Source organism: Lampetra fluviatilis, chromosome 54, assembly GCF_964198595.1.
Source record: "Lampetra fluviatilis chromosome 54, kcLamFluv1.1, whole genome shotgun sequence".
NCBI lineage: Eukaryota > Metazoa > Chordata > Hyperoartia > Petromyzontiformes > Petromyzontidae > Lampetra > Lampetra fluviatilis.
Window position 1 is genome coordinate 9,680,613 of NC_136328.1, and position 13,980 is coordinate 9,694,592.

Consider the following 13,980-nt stretch of genomic DNA (forward strand, 5'->3'; position numbering starts at 1 on the left):
TCGTGGTAAACGACGGCTGTGGTATCGTCTGTGATACCACCCCACGTGGTGCCCATTTCACCGGTTTGGTGACCCCTCGGCAGAGCGAGCGGAAGGTTGCGAGTTCAAATCCTGGTTGGGCGGGCGAGGGGTGGTTGACTCAGCCCATCATCCCTCCCTCCAGGGTCGATAAAGTAGGAACACGAACCACTTTGTGTATAATCAATTGTGAATGTCCTATGGATTGATTACTCCGAGGCTGCCGAGTATCGTGCTACGCGTGGAGAGAGGAGAGCTGGGTTCACTTCAGCACCACGGACAGCACCTTATATTCACCACACTTGCTGAGTACAGGCCCAAAGTCCTAAAAAAAATACGAACCGGCCAGCAACAAACAGCACCATCAATAGTTGTAATTGCTCGGCGTCAACATGTTTCTGGATTTGAGCGGTGAGATTACTATTGACGAGCCCGGGAAAAGAGACGATGGTCATGAAGATAGGGGACGGGAATTCCAGAGTGGGTGAGTGGGTGGGTGAGTGGGTGAGGTGAGTGGGTGTGTGGGTGGGCGGGGGGGGGGGGGTGAGTGAGTGGGTGGGTGGGTGGTTGCGTGAGTGGGTGGGTGAGAGGGTGAGTGGGTGGGTGGGTGAGTGGGTGGGTGGGTGGGTGGGTGGGTGAGTGGGTGAGTGGGTGGGTGGGTGAGTGGGTGGTTGGGCGAGTGGCCGAGCGGTTGGGTCAGTGATTGAATGGGTGGGTGAGTGGGTGGGTGGTTGCGTGGGTGGGTGGTTGCGTGGGTGAGTTGTTCTGACTTCGTTTCTGTAGGTCACAACACCGTTGCCGAACAGTCTGGCGCAGGTGTTGGCAAGCCGCATGCGGCTCTTTAACGACTGCTTCTTGACGTTATTTATTAAGGACCGTCTCGTGTTCACATGCATTGAACTTTTTACCGATTTCGGAAAGAAAAAAAGACTTTTGTTGTTTATTTTGGTTGCTGACCCTGGTCTGGTGGATGAGACGACACAGCGACGGCCTGGTAGAGCTGAGTCCTCAGCGTGGGTGGATGAATCAATGAGTGAAGTTCACAGGGACCACGGTGGTAGCGGCAGCAGCGATAGATGAGTGATAAGGATGCGCCTGACCGCCGGGTGCAGGATATGCCTGTCAGTGGACTTTCCCTGGTAGGATGGGGATGGTTCAATTGTATTTGTTTGTTTTTGGGTGATTTGTTTACTTTGCCTGTATTTTGCACGACTATCGTGTTTTGTATTGTTTGTTGTGACTTTCTTACCCGCCCCTGATATACATCTCTAAAAATAGTTTAAAAGTTAATCGCATTCCGCCAGTATAAATAAATATTCTTATTCTGAATCTGTCCTAAAATGTAGATGCCTCATGCTATAAGGCCATGGGTAGGAGTTGTATTAGGATCAGAGTTAGTAGTGCTGTTCAGTCTTAGGGGACTCTAGACAAAACCAATGCGATAATCCACTTACAAAGCAACCCTCGTAAGTACAACAGTCCCCTCACACGCGCCAAGTCATTGTGGCGGAATTTCCACTTTGCTGTGGCGGGGGTGAGTCTTACACCGGCTCTTATGCAAGACGCGAGATGGATTGCCATAGCAGGACTTTGGGAGCTTGTGATGATGTCTGGAGGGACTTGATCCACCAGTGGAGAGAGGCCCTGTCTGACGATGCCGAATGTAACCCGATCCGCCGCTGTCCTGCCAGCAGCGTCAATGCGTCCATGGCAGGTGGTCCGTGATGGGCAGGCAGGTCGCGTGCGGTGAGGTGGCGTGTGGGGACAGAAGAGCGAGATTGGCGAAGGCGAAAGGAGGAATGGCAGGATTCGATCACGTCTGGATAAGGAAGAAAATCGGCCACAAGACCAAAGTGGACATGAGGAAAGCATGCGGGTTCAGGGACAACTTTGTGTGCCTGTGAGACTTGGACGTGAAAAGAAGACCGATCGGGATAAGCTACTGGCACTCTAAATGTGTTGCTACAGAAGGATTATGCAGCGTCTAACTCGGACCCAAAGTGGAAGAAGACGACCGGGCAGTGATGAGAAGGACGGCACGATCTGGACACATATGCAGTAGGATGGACAACAGGACATTTTAAAGTGTGTTGTTCGTAAAAATGGAAGGTTTGGCCAGCGTGGAAGAGTAGGCCAAATGCCGAGAGGGAGTTCCCGGGAGGCTTTGGCAGTGGCGTCAGTCAGACACTGCAGCGCTGCGCCTCTTGCTTCAACCTCCAGACGAGATTTCGCGAGCGGCCGTGCTCTCGCGAGATCTCGCGAAATCTCGCGTTGCCATCACAGCGCGCGTTGCCCCGGCAACGACCATAGCGACTCCGAGCAGTCGCCACTGTCTCTAAAGGCGTCAAGCGAATACTTTAATATCCACACGACGAGATGGTGAGTTTATCTCTAAGTACTTTACAATGCGACGCACATGCACGAGTAACAATCGGCTCGTGAAGTGTTCCCATTGGATTTTCGTTTAACGTGTGTTTAATGCAATTTGGGCCATTAGGCCTCAAAGCCTTACGGATTTCCTGAACGCTCCGTCCCCGGTTACGGGCGCGTAAAGTTAAGCGGACGCCTCCTGTGTCCAGGGAAATATTAATAAAGTACAGTTTCATTTAATTGTAATATACAACTCTTATACGTTCTATAGCATCTCGGGTCAATGTTGCTGAAAGTAGTGTGGCACTCAGTGGCACGAATATACTGTGTTCACAAGCGGAGTGATCAGCATCAGAATATTTATACTGGAGGAATCCGATGAGCTATGAAGCTCTTTTACAAATGCACCTTCTGACGGGACCCCGGCGTCTCATAAGCCCCCAGCTCTCGCATAAACTGCGTTGCGACGTCATTTAATGTCTGTTGAAGGCGAACAGTACGGCATCTATTACTCTCGACGAGCTCTCCACGATGCGCTAATCAAAGTTTCAAAGTTTTGTTTTTTCTGCGCATTCGTCCTCGCTGCGCTTGGACGACATGACAACAGAATGATCCGCGCCAGGTGGGTCGCGGCGTTGATGTGCGCGGTGGGACGGAGTCGCCAAAAACAAATAAATTGCGATTTTTACTTCCGTTTATTCGGAACCCCGGGGTCCTGCCATAAGGTTCAAATGTACAGTTGGGACGTTACAACAATAAACAGTACAAAAACACGATAGGAGTGCAAAATTCAGATAATGCTAAACATTTTTTTTATTTTACCAGGTAAAGCTCACTGAGATATTTGATTATTTTTCAGAAGCGACATGGCCACAAATGATAGCTCAACGAAGTGGCTCATCATGTGGGAATTTATAGCAGCAAATACTTTAATTAATATAAACGCATCTTTCTAAATGTCGAGGGAAGAACCAGAGGACAGTTACTTTACTGGTAGTAGTGTTAACCAGAGTGGTCCGCCGGTGTCATTTGCGAACCTCTGCATCGGGCGCTACCCTGGGGCCATGTCACCGCCCAGTGCTGGACCGTCAAGAGAGGGCTCTGGTGGAGCGCCTCACCGTGATCTTAAAAATTGTGTTTTGTTATTTAGGAAAGGAAGTTAGATGTTAAAATCGTCACACTCGCCGAGTACAGCTTGAAAGATGATGTACGAGCTGATTTCGAGAGTGAGATTTGCTGCCAGGAATGTTTTGCGTGTGGGGGGGGGGAACCCGAAGAAAGTCATCCATATGAGGGGATAACACGCAAAGGTCTGCACAGATGATGCAGGAACCCACTTTCTCATGGTCCACCTACCTCACAGGCCACCGATTTTGGGAGTCTTATAAATTTGTGTGAGCTACCAACCCTGAGTGTGATTCCCCACGTCCGGCTCATTCAACGTGTAAGTGTGGTGTTCGATGTTTGAATGTTGCTCGTGCCTGCGTGCCTTCTCGGCATCTCGCAGCCTCCCAAGGGAAAGAAGAAAGGAGGGAAGAAGAAAAAGGGCTCGGCCAAGGCGAAAAAAACCCCCACGGTGGTGGACGGGATCTCCACGGAGGAGATGAGCAAGGAGCAGGCGAGCAGCGGGGAACAGGGACACCCCACATCACGTAGCTGAGATATGATCGTGAATTCGTGATCGTGAATTCAGTACATTTCGTACTTTTGCCATTCTTATAGCGCAAGGAAGGTGCTGCAGCATTTCACATTACATGGTCAGTGGTTTGAGTTTTACAGTAGGGGTGATGTTCCTCCGTTTAAATCCCAATTTAGTCATTTGCGCGTACTTTTTAAGTAACAGAAATAACAACAGTATTATTTATATTCCATGTAAATGGAAATTATTCATTCTTAAACACAAAATTTAATAGGCTTATGTGGACATAATACAATTTAATCTAAAAATATATTGTTATATGCCAAGAAAGCTTCCGTGGTGTAATGGTTTATCACACTGGACCTGGGAGGCAAAGGTCACCCATTCAAATCCATCTTCTGGCATAGAAGTTGAAACAATGGTGAAGTTTATTAAATTCCCCCCCACTGCCGCCACTGTCCACCCAGCAATATAATTAGGTACGCCGCAGTCTCACACTCGATTGGCAGGTAGCACATGGTGGGGTAAAGTATGGGTTCGCCAACGACTTTCAACTTGAGAAAACACTTTAAGACGCCATGCATTCAGGGGGTCTCAGCTCCTGACATCGACCGATAAGCCTGTATTTGGGCCCTGTCCGATATGTGTCGAGCAATTTTTACCATCTTTTCTCACCCACTGCAGAGGTGAGTGGTGAAGAGTAGACCAAATACCCTCTAGAGTTCCCTCTTGTGAAGGCGCTTCCATCAGTAGAGGCGTGAGCAAGCAATTGCAGGGCTGTATCTTCATCTTTTTGTTTACATACCTAGCTAACAGGCTGCTGTGTTTAAAAAGCCAATTTTGCCCCCCTACTCTTGTGAATGACCACCATCTGCTCCGTCTCTGCTGTTTGTAATTTTCTTTACACTCTTCCACACTGCCGATTCCCTCCCTCGCTTTGTGTACAGACTCAATACCTTCCTTCTCTCTTCTGTCATTGACTATTTCTCCGAGAACACTCTCCAATTTCCCCACTACTTTGCTCTTCCACCTTCCCACTCTCCCCGTGGTTTCTGTTTCACGTTATTATTATTATTATGCATTACATAGTACATTGCTCATTAGCACGGGGGGTCACCCTGTTTGAGATGGCTTCAATACCGCCACTCAATCTGCCCGGCTCATATTTCCTGGCGACCTGAGCTCGAGACCCGGTCACGACTAATATCAGTAGCGAGTGATATTTGAACCGTTCCTGTGCCCACCACCACACACATCACTCACTCACAGTTACCAGCATGGTGAAGTTCAGTCAAACAACTCCCTTGAACTTAAGGTATAGGGATGCCTTTATCTTGCTGGCTCACTGGGCATCCATATCTTTAAAAGTATACATTTGATAATAGGTTTTTCCCCTTTTTTTGGCAACAAAACAGGTGTTAAGATGTTAAAACACCAAACTGAAACCTTTTACTCTGAGTGTTTTTTGTTTGCATTCTGACCACAAGCATTGTGGTTAATGCAGACATGATTCCTTGTAAAAGGTTTCAGTTTGGTGTTATAACATCTTAACATCTTAACACCTGTTTTGTTGCCAGAAAAAATGGGAAAACCCTATTATCACATTTTGGTACTGGCAAAGGAGGTTCCATGAGGTATACATGTATTTGCCACCCCTAAACTCAACTATCGATTTACTCCAACAATGCTCTTTGGTCCCAAAGTTGTAACCCTCCCGAGAATAAAAACCTGACCAGGCGCAACTCTCATTCAGGTACAGAGCTCCTTCACACAGAACGATCACCCAGACTCGCCGCCCAATGCTTTGTCATGAATAGAGCGCCGTGGTGAATTGCCTTACAGTGATTTTGAAGTCGCTTTTTCTCATTAAGGAAAGTAAGTGAGAAAAGACACACTGAAAGGTCCACAAAGATCGGGCAGGAGCCATCTTGCTGTACTGCCATCTCGTGACAGTAGAGTGGCACAGTAGTAACATCTGTGCCTTACAGGAAAAAGTACCCAGGTTCGGTTCCAAACTCGGGTGCCTTTCTGCATAGAGTTTGAATGTTCCCCTGTTTCCCCATTGCGAAAAAACAATGTAACTGCTTAACACGTAGGCTTTCGCGACCAATATTGTTCATAATCAACGATTTTTGGGTTTAGATCGCGTTATTTATAAATGTGTCGTAACCCTCCACCACCCGACACGGCCAATCAGTAAAAAAGTGTCACGTTGACAAAAGACAAATAGTTCACTGCTTTAGCCCACCGGTGTGTTGAAGCGTGAAACCACAACATTTACAATTTGAGTACGACGTTTCGCTGGTAATTGCATCCAGCATCATCGGGCAATTCTGGCGAATTCTGGCGAATTGCCCGATGATGCTGAAGCGTGAAACCACAACATTTACAATTTGAGTACGACGTTTCGCTGGTAATTGCATCCAGCATCATCGGGCAATTCGCCAGAATTCGCCAGAATTGCCCGATGATGCTGGATGCAATTACCAGCGAAACGTCGTACTCAAATTGTAAATGTTGTGGTTTCACGCTTCAACACACCGGTGGGCTAAAGCAGTGAACTATTTGTCTTTTGTCAACGTGACACTTTTTTACTGATTGGCCGTGTCGGGTGGTGGAGGGTTACGACACATTTATAAATAACGCGATCTAAACCCAAAAATCGTTGATTATGAATGTAACTGCTATTGGCCAAACATCCCATTAATTACACAGGTCCAAAACGTAATAACAGATAATGACCCCACCCACCTTGCAGGACACCAGTTTTTGAAGTTTAACAAAATTGTGTGAATCCACCGGCGCTCTCATGGTGTGTGTGGGGCGTGCGATGGCGCGCTTAACCGCAGCTGGAGGAGCACATTGTGCGCCTTCGCGAGGAGCTGGACCGTGAGCGCGAAGAGCGAAACTACTTCCAGCTGGAGCGCGACAAGATCCACACCTTCTGGGAGATCACGCGCAGGCAGCTTGACGAACGGCGTGCCGAGCTCCGCAACAAGGACCGAGAGATGGAAGACGCAGAGGAGAGACACCAGGTGGAGATCAAGGTGGGTGCTTCCCCGAGCATGGTCGGAGCTGCTACGGGACTGTGCGTGAACGGCAGCGGCGCAGGGTTTGAGAAGCGATGCAGTGAAACCACCGCGGCTAGCCAGACTAATAGGGCCAGCCTTGGTCTCCGTGAGCTGGAAAGTCCGCTTGCTGCAATTTAAATAACATCTACGGGAGTGAAGCAGGCGGCGCATAGTCAATTTTGGTTAATACACATGCAGTTTTCCTGTCATAACAGTATATGTGTATGTTTACATACACGAATACTTACCACGTAGATTTTTGCAGCCAATATTTTTGAGTCATTAAATATATATTTTTTGGGTTAGACCATGCAATGATCTGGTTACATTTTTGTCATGAAACCCTCCACCACCTGACATAGCCCAACACATGTAATTGTCATGTCTACAAGCATTTAACATGTTAATTATTGCTATTGCTAATTTCAACCGAGAAGATAGGTACAAACTGAGCAATCATTGGAAGGACGTTATTAACCAGTTTAAGTCATAGCTGGCTGTGATGTTCCCATCCTACCACCTTCCGACGTTAGTTGTTATTTTGGGCTCTCTGATGTTTTACATTAACAGATTTAATTTCTCACACTAACACAGCTACCTCACACGCCATCCTCGAGGTTGCTGCTCGGCGATCTTCCATTAACATGCCAATCTCTCACATTAACATGCTCATCTCTCATTAACATGCTCATCTCTCACATTAACATGCTAATCTCACATTAACATGCTCATCTCTCACATTAACATGCTAATCTCTCATTAACATGCTCATCTCTCACATTGACATGCTCATCTCTCACATTAACATGCTCATCTCTCACATTAACATGCTAATCTCTCATTAACATGCTCATCTCTCACATTGACATGCTAATCTCTCACATTAACATGCTCATCTCGCACATTAACATGCTCATCTCTCACATTAACATGCTCATCTCTCACATTAACATGCTCATCTCTCACATTAACATGCTCATCTCTCACATTAACATGCTCATCTCTCACATTAACATGCCAATCTCTCACATTAACATAGCCACCTTGGCACGCTCGCCTTGGAGTATGTTTGGCGATCTCCAATCAACATGCTAATCTCTCACATTAACATGCTCATCTCGCCCATTAACATGCTCATCTCTCACATTAACATGCTCATCTCGCACATTAACATGCTCATCTCTCACATTAACATGCTCATCTCTCACATTAACATGCTCATCTTTCACATTAACATGCTCATCTCGCACATTAACATGCTCATCTCTCACATTAACATGCTCATCTCTCACATTAACATGCTAATCTCTCACATTAACATGCTCATCTCTCACATTAACATGCTTATCTCTCACATTAACATGCTAATCTCTCACATTAACATGCTAATCTCTCACATTGACATGCTCATCTCTCACATTAACATGCTAATTTCTCACATTAACATGCTAATCTCTCACATTAACATGCTAATCTCTCACATTGACATGCTCATCTCTCACATTAACATGCTAATCGCTCACATGAACATGCTCATCTCGCACATTAACTTGCTAATTTCTGACATTAACATGCTAATCTCTCACATTAACATGCTCATCTCTCACATTAACATGCTCATCTCTCACATTAACATGCTAATCTCTCACATTAACATGCTCATCTCTCACATTAACATGCTCATCTCGCACATTAACATGCTAATTTCTCACATTAACATGCTAATCTCTCACGTTAACATGCTCATCTCTCACATTAACATAGCCACCTTGGCACGCTCGCCATGGAGGATGTTTGGCGATCTCCCATTAACATGCTAATTTTTATCTGGCAGCCCTTTGATTAGTGGAAACCCACCACCGCCGCAGTCGCTTGCCCACCTCTTACATTAACATTGGCTGCTGACATTCAGGCTACGCCCATTTCAAACCTTTATAAACAGTTGTCTTTAGAAGCTAACCCCCCTTTTCCTGATGATGGCCGCTTGTGTTGCGATCGAATGTCGTAGTTTTTTTTGTTATTTTGTTATTTTCTTTGAACCTATCTACGTAACTTTACCAAAAGACCCAACGAATATGAATTCCTGCAGTCACGAAAGCTTTAAGTCAAGATTTATACAGATCTTAAAGTTCGCGTGTCGACTGTGCAGCAGCTTGGTGATCTGGCAGAGGGGAGATAACGCGTTGTCAGCAAGGAGGCGAGGTGGTGGAGGTGTGATGGAGGTGTGATGGAGGAGGTGTGGTGGAGATGTGGTGGTGGAGGCGTGGTGGTGGAGGCATGATGGAGGAGGTGTGGTGGTGGAGGCGTGGTGGAGGAGGCGTGGTGGTGGAGGCGTGGTGGAGGAGGCGTGGTGGTAGAGGTGTGATGGAGGAGGTGTGGTGGTGGAGGTATGATGGAGGTGTGGTGGTGGAGGCGTGGTGGAGGAGGCGTGGTGGAGGAGGCGTGGTGGTGGAGGTGTGATGGTGGAGGTGTGATGGAGGTGTCATGATGGAGGAGGTGTGGTGGAGGAGGCGTGGTGGAGGAGGTGTGGTGGTGGAGGTGTGATGGTGGAGGTGTTATGGAGATGTGGTGGTGGAGGTGTGATGAAGGTGTGGTGGTGGAGTCGTGGTGGTGGAGCCGTGGTGGAGGCGTGGTGGAGGAGGCGTGGTGGTGGAGGTGTGATGGTGGAGGTGTGATGGAGGAGGTGTGGTGGAGGAGGTGTGATGGAGGTGTGGTGGTGGAGGTGTGATGGAGGAGGTGTTGTGGAGGAGGTGTGGTGGTGGAGGTATGATGGAGTTGTTGTGATGGTGGAGGTGTGATGGAGGAGGTGTGATGGAGGTGTCATGATGGAGGAGGTGTGGTGGTGTGGTGGTGGAGGTGTGATAGAGGAGGTGTAATGGAGGATGTGTGGTGGTGGAGGTGTGATGGAGAAGGTATGGTGGTGGCATCAATGTATTTTGGCGCGATGACATCTGGATCTTGATCTTGTGCAGGTGTACAAGCAGAAGGTGAAGCACCTGCTCTACGAGCATCAGAACAAAGTGGCTGAGCTGCGCACCGAGGGCACGGTGGCTACAACGCTGGCACATCGCGAGCAGCGTGAGAAGGAGAGCGGCCTGCGCCAAGGCTTGCGCTCGCTGCTCGTCGATATGAAGGAGCACGAGCTGTCCAGCGAAGACGTCATCAGAAACCTCACGCTGGTGCGCTCACAGCCTGCGCACCCCCAACATCTGTTAATCATCATTATCATCAACCGTGGTCTCTCCACTGCTAGATGAAGGCCTCCCCAAGCCACTGCCACCTGTGACGTTACTGCGACACAACAATCCATCCAGCACCTGTACATGAAAACAACCCCCTACCTCCTCGTGGTGCCGGACGGCAATGCTGTGGTGGGCAGTGCCATGGGGGGAGGGCCGAATTAAATTAGCCATTCCCCTCATGGCGTTTGTAACAACCACAGCGGCCAAATGGGGGCTCTGGACGAGTGCGAGGGGCTGGTAAACCCTTCACCTTCAATTAAATACCACTAAACTACGATGTAAAAAACGTGTTAAGCTTGTGCCGAAGGCCCGGGGGGACAGACGTCTATGACATCTCCTGGCCAAACCCCATTTGGCGGAGCCAGGAGACTGAATCCTTACCCTCGGGGCTCCTCCAGAAACAACAAAAAGCCACTTCGGATGGCCACGTGGAATGTTCGAATGCTCACTGCGGAGGAGAGGCTGCCACTCCTCTGTCGGGAGCTGGACCGGTACCGCCCGGATCTCTGTGGTATTCAGGAGGTCCGGTGAACCGGCTCTGGCTCCTGCCACCATGAGGGGTGGACAGTCCTCTACTCGGGGCAGGAGACTGCCAAACAACAGGGAGTGGCTCTTCTCTGAACAAAAGAATAAAGGGGGTGTAGGAGTGTGGCGGTGAGGTGTGGGAAGCTGTAAGCCCCAGGCTACTTTGGGCTTGCCTTCCCATCAACCAGAGGCGAGGAGTGGTGTCGTGGTTACTTATGCCCCGACCGAAGACAAACATCCATGGAGGGATGCAGGCAAGGCCTTCTATGACCTCCTGTCACAGGTGCTGGCTAAAGTGGCCCCTCGGGATAGAGTAATCTTGTTGGGTGACTTGAATGCCCGAGTTGGTCATGATGCGAGCACCTGGTCTGGAGTGATTGGAAGACATGGGCCAGATCAGCTCAATAACAATGGTAGGAGGCTGCTAGATTTTTGTGCAGCCCATGGGCTTGTAATTACCAACACGCTGTTCTGGCATCGGCGCATCCACACAACATCATCGATGCATTCCGGGATCCAAGCAAGAATATCTGCTAGACTACATAGTGACGGAACAGCGGATGCGGGCCCATGTCCTTGACACCAGGACCTACCGTGGAGCTGATCTGTCCACTGACCATAGACTTTTCATCTGTAAGATGCGCCTACCATTCTTCGACTCCGGTGGTGAGTGTACACCCAGGACCCAATTCAAACCCATAGTGGCATGGTCTCAGCTCGCTGATGAAAGTTGCAAGCGAGAATTTCATCATCGCTTGCAGCTGGGGTTGGAATCGTCCCCCACTCCTCCTGATGTCGAGGGGAAATGGGCGAGGTTTAGGACTGTGGCTCATGCAGCTGCAATGGCTGCTTTGGGCACACGGTCCAGACCTCCTCAGAGACCCTGGCTGACAGAAGAGGTATTCAGGCTGGCTGAGAAAAAGCGACAAGCCCACTCTCATTGTCTACAGCATCCCACATCAGAGAATGAGGAGGCTTACCACAGCCTTCGCTCAGAGGTTTGGAGAGCCGTGAGACACTGTAAGGATGGTTGGTGGACGCAGGTTGCTGAGGAGATCGAGTCTGCCTCAATGGCCCGCAATCACAAATCACTCTTTAATTCCATAAAAAAGTAACCTGCAGCGCCACATCTATTACCATCATTAGGGGAAAAAACGGTGATCCAATCTCCGACCCCCAGGAACAAGGGGAGGGGAAATCCCTCAGCCTGGAAAACATTGTGGGACAAAGTGGGGATGACCCTGCTGAGGCTGCGGTGCCTCAAATATTGGAAGATGAAGTCACCCCCTGTGAGTTGCTGCCTGAGGTGCCATCTGCTGAGGAAGTACTGAAGGCGATTCACAGCCTGAGACCAGGAAAGGCAGAGATTATGTCCCAAGCAAAATGCTGTTGGAGGGTGACGTTTGTGCACAGACTGGCCTACATGACATAACAACAGTCTGGACCACTGGACGGGTTCCGCAGGATTGGAAGGATGCCCTGGTGGTCCCGCTCTTTAGTTGTTACAGACTGTAACAACAGACTGTAACAACTACAGGGGCATCTCACTCCTCAGTGTGCCGGTAAAGGTCCTGGCAAGGATTATTCAACATCACCTTGCCAGGCACGCTGAGGAGAGGCTTGCAAAGCCCCAATTTGGTTTCAGGAAAGGGCGGTCCTGCACAGATGCCATATTTTCTGTCCGTCTGCTACAGCAGAGGTATAGGGAATTCCAACAAGACCTACATCTCTGCTTTATTGACCTGGTCAAAGCCTATGATACCATCAGTAGGCCTGGGCTCTGGGTTGTTCTTCGTGTTTTCGGAGTCCCTGACCTGCTACTCACGATCATTAAGGACCTTCATGATGGTGAGCAGGCCCGGGTAAAACTGCATGGCCGGGATCCTTGTTCACCTTGGGGTGCGACAGGGATGTCCTCTGGCTCCCACATTATTTAACATCTATTTCGATCATGTAGCTCGTGAAGCCTTCAATAGCTGTACCGGAGGAATTTCCATCTGGTACAGATACAATGGGAGGCTGATCGATGCCCGGGTGTGGTCAAGGGATGGCTCCCTATTGCTCAACCATGTTATGTATGCCGATGATCTGGTAATTGCTGCTCACTCAGAGGAGGAGTTGGAGGCGCTGCTGCTGAACCTGGAGCTTGCCACTAAGAGGTGGGGACTTACCATTAGCCCTACCAAAACTCAGCACCTGCCTGGTTATTTTGTACCATCGGACACTCGACCCCCACAACTCCCAATTGGTGATAGGGCAGTTGTGGAAAGAGTGGAGAGTTTCCCATACCTGGGCAGTGTGCTCATGATCGGCTCCGGTTTGACAGCAGAGGTTTCACTCCGAATCAATCGAGTGGCATTATCTTTTCATCGGTTGCATAACGCTGTGTGGAAACTACCTGGTCTGCGAATCCGCATGAAGCTTTAGGTCTTCTCGGCCACAGTCATTCCCTCCCTTCTCTACGCTTGCGAAATGTGGACCCCCCCTAATGGAACATCTTCGCCGGTTAGAAACATTTAGGCTAGCCTCCCTATGATACATCCTTGCCTTAACCAGGCTGGATTGTGTGAGGAGCTCACATATCCTTGAAAGATCCGGACAAAGCCCCATCGGTGAGCTCCTCCGGCAGGCAAGGCTGCGTTGGCTGGGTCATGTAGCCCGCATGCCCAGCCACCGCATGCCTAAACAGCTTTTGTTCGGCCGGATCGAGGGGGCTAAACGGGCGCGGCACAGGCTAGAGAAGAGATGGAGTTCAGGAGAATGTGGAGCTGAGTGGACTTGCCGATGACTGGTACGAGTGGTGTCAAGATCGGCCTCTGTGGAGGAGGCTCGTGAAGGACGTTATTTGGCAGTTGGAGGTAGTCGCCCTCCCAACAACAATGGAGGGGGTAGGAGCGATGCTCACAACAACGAGCGGAGTGCCGGGTGGCTAAAGCACAGCAAGTTGGCATAGTGGGCACAGGTGGTGCATCAGCCAGTCATCTCAGTCGACCCATGGCACCTGGGTCTGCCCCGTGACCTCCAGCCAGTGGGTGTTCGACACTTCACGTGGCCTCCACATGCACATAGCCTGGCACAAGCGTCGTGGTGACGCCACCGCCACTTAGTGGCGAAT

General features: G+C 49.3%; 1 protein-coding gene across 1 annotated transcript in view; it reads left to right on the forward strand.

Moving 5' to 3' along the window:
- Positions 1-2,313: 2,313 nt before the first annotated feature.
- The window catches only part of DRC4 (dynein regulatory complex subunit 4), a 31,351-nt gene continuing 19,684 nt past the window's right edge, over positions 2,314-13,980 (forward strand). The window contains exons 1-4 of the mRNA XM_078879727.1: positions 2,314-2,397; positions 3,896-4,006; positions 6,877-7,074; positions 10,071-10,277. Coding sequence (XP_078735853.1) covers positions 2,395-2,397; positions 3,896-4,006; positions 6,877-7,074; positions 10,071-10,277 — 519 coding nt within the window. The 5' untranslated portion in view covers positions 2,314-2,394. The remainder of the gene's footprint in view (positions 2,398-3,895; positions 4,007-6,876; positions 7,075-10,070; positions 10,278-13,980) is intronic.